This window comes from Pterocles gutturalis, unplaced genomic scaffold, assembly GCF_000699245.1.
Source record: "Pterocles gutturalis isolate BGI_N339 unplaced genomic scaffold, ASM69924v1 scaffold8314, whole genome shotgun sequence".
NCBI lineage: Eukaryota > Metazoa > Chordata > Aves > Pterocliformes > Pteroclidae > Pterocles > Pterocles gutturalis.
Genome location: NW_010133208.1, coordinates 41,609 through 44,059, shown reverse-complemented (window position 1 = coordinate 44,059; position 2,451 = coordinate 41,609). Strand labels below are relative to the sequence as shown.

The 2,451-nt window shown below is 59.4% G+C and overlaps 1 protein-coding gene across 1 annotated transcript in view; it reads left to right on the top strand.

Annotated features, from left to right (window-relative positions):
* FAM83G (family with sequence similarity 83, member G) overlaps positions 1-2,451 on the top strand; it is a 17,504-nt gene that overhangs the window by 5,879 nt on the left and 9,174 nt on the right. The window contains exon 3 of the mRNA XM_010081148.1: positions 1,427-1,594. Coding sequence (XP_010079450.1) covers positions 1,427-1,594 — 168 coding nt within the window. The remainder of the gene's footprint in view (positions 1-1,426; positions 1,595-2,451) is intronic.

The following is a 2,451-nucleotide window of genomic DNA, read 5'->3' as shown; positions in this document are numbered from 1 at the left end:
CCTTCTCTTCTCCAGGCTGCACACCCCCAACTCTCTCAGCCTGTCCTCGCACAGGAGCTGCTCCAGCCTCGGACCATCTCCCTGTCCCTCCTCTGGACCCACTCCAACAGGTCTGTGTCCCGTGCGGCACCGTTGCTGTTCACCGTTGTGTCATGGGCGATGCCAGTTCCAGGAAAGCAAAAATCCACAGGCGTGGAGTGACCTTTGGTGCTCGGCAGCCATCCCAGGAACTCTGGACCCACTCCAACAGGTCTGTGTCCCGTGCGGCACCGTTGCTGTTCACCGTTGTGTCATGGGCGATGCCAGTTCCAGGAAAGCAAAAATCCACAGGCGTGGAGTGACCTTTGGTGCTCGGCAGCCATCCCAGGAAAACCCCAGCACGGCTGGATGTGGCACAGACGCATCTTCCTATTGCACCCGGGACTCGCCCCGGCCCCACCACGGCAGTGAACGCCCTGGGTGCAAAGGCAGCTCCAGCTTGCAAGGGACAATGACACTGCCGTGTGCCAAACCCAACTGTCACCGCACGGCTCTGCTCCCATACAGTGCAGGAGGAAGGAGGGATGCTTGCAGGGGGTTGCACAGCAGAAGCAGCACCTCGAGCACCCGGAATGCTCCCGGCCATTCGAAGAGACATGCCAGCAGCCCTGATGGCAGAAACACCACCTGTCCCCAGAGCTCTGCTCTGGCCCCATGATGCAGAGGTGACCTTGAACCCAGCCCCATCACTGGAACAGGAGCCTGGGCGCAGGCACTGGGAGCTGCAAACTCCCGGCAGCTTTCAAGCAACCCCATCAGCTTCCAGCCAGGCATGTTTTTTAAAACATATTAGAAGTCATTTCAGCTCCTAAAAGAACCTCAGGGGTGTCCAGATGCTTTCTACCAAGCTTAGAGTCACTTCCAGCTATTTTCTATATGATTTCTCTCAACACAAGCATGCACGATAACCCCAGAGACAGCAACCACCCCTGCAGCGTGCCCTCGGACAGACAGACAGACACACACATCACTGCATTGCAGCTTTCCCCTCCTGCTGCTCCCCACGGGCAGGGCTGATGGCAAAGGGACACCAACCTTCTCACCCAGAAAAGGGACTCAGAAATTTGTGGAGCTTGTTAAAGGCCAGAAAGTCAGGTTTGCCCTCAGAAATCAGTTTTTCAGAAGTATATTACGCTATGGGTCCCCACTGGAGACCAAACCTCCCGTAGTGACAGCAGAGGAATGGGGCTGGGGGCTCCTGCTGCCCACCCCCAGGCTGGCCAGAGCCTGGGGGGACCACGGGCTCCCCCACACCAAATCCCAGCCTCCAAGAGAGAGAGAGAGGGAGAGCACATTGCTTCGGCTCTCACAGAACAAGTTCCAGCTGTACCTTGGGGTTGTCACCCAGCCGTGCCCCCCTGCCTCACCTCTCTTCTCCCCTCCCCAGGTCATCGCGGTGGTCATGGACATGTTCACCGACGTGGACATCTTTAAGGACCTCCTGGATGCGGGCTTCAAGAGGAAGGTGGGAGTTTACATCATTTTAGATGAGACCAACGTGAAGCACTTCCTTCAGATGTGCGAGCGAGCCCAGATGCACGCCGGACACTTGAAGGTAGGGTGGCCCAAAGGGTGCGGGGCTGGGTGACCTCCTCCGATGCAGGGAGATAACCAGAGTTATCAGCCTGGCTGTCTTGGGGGGGGAATCACAACCCCCAAACTTTGGGCAGTGCTGGATGAGTTCAGTCCATTTTTCCTCTAGCCAAAGCTGAAGGTGATGCCCAAATCCAGGAGGAGCAGGATGGAGGGGAACGGGTGAGGGATGGGGACATGGTGGTACCCAGGCAGAGCTGGCTTTGGGGCAGAGGGGTGTTTGGGGAGCTGCAGCCCCACAGCAGTGGGTACGACCCAACCAGGGCACTGTGAAGCCCAGGGCAAACCCACGGTCTCAGCTCCTCCTGGTGAATCAGCCGCGGGGAGGGAAGGCACGAGCGGCAGGATGCTCTGCCGGGGCCGGATCCGTGCCGTCACCAGCCCCATGCCTCCTCCTACCCCAGGGCAGCACCAGCAGGAGCAACCGCCGGCCAGTTCTCTCGCTTTTGGGCTTCCCCGCAAGTCAGAGGCTGGAATTAAAAAACTTGATTTTCCCCTTTTCCGAGGCCTCCGCCCCAGCACGGGGCCGGGAGCGGAGCAGGGAGGCACCCACGCTGCCGCGGCCTGCGGCCCCGCCAGCTGCCAAGGATGCTCTCACCCAAATTGGGGGCTGTGACACCAGCCCCAGCTGGCAAGATCCCAGTGGGACCAATCTGCCCGCACGCGCCCTGGAGGCACTGGTGGCTGCGCGTGATGTTGCTCCGGTTCACAAATTCTGTTTGAAATTAGGGAAGATAAAGCAGCACAGGGGATTCCCGGCAGCGTGGGGGCTCGGTCCCCAGCCCAAAGTGCCCCAAACCCCTTTCACATCCCTGTGCA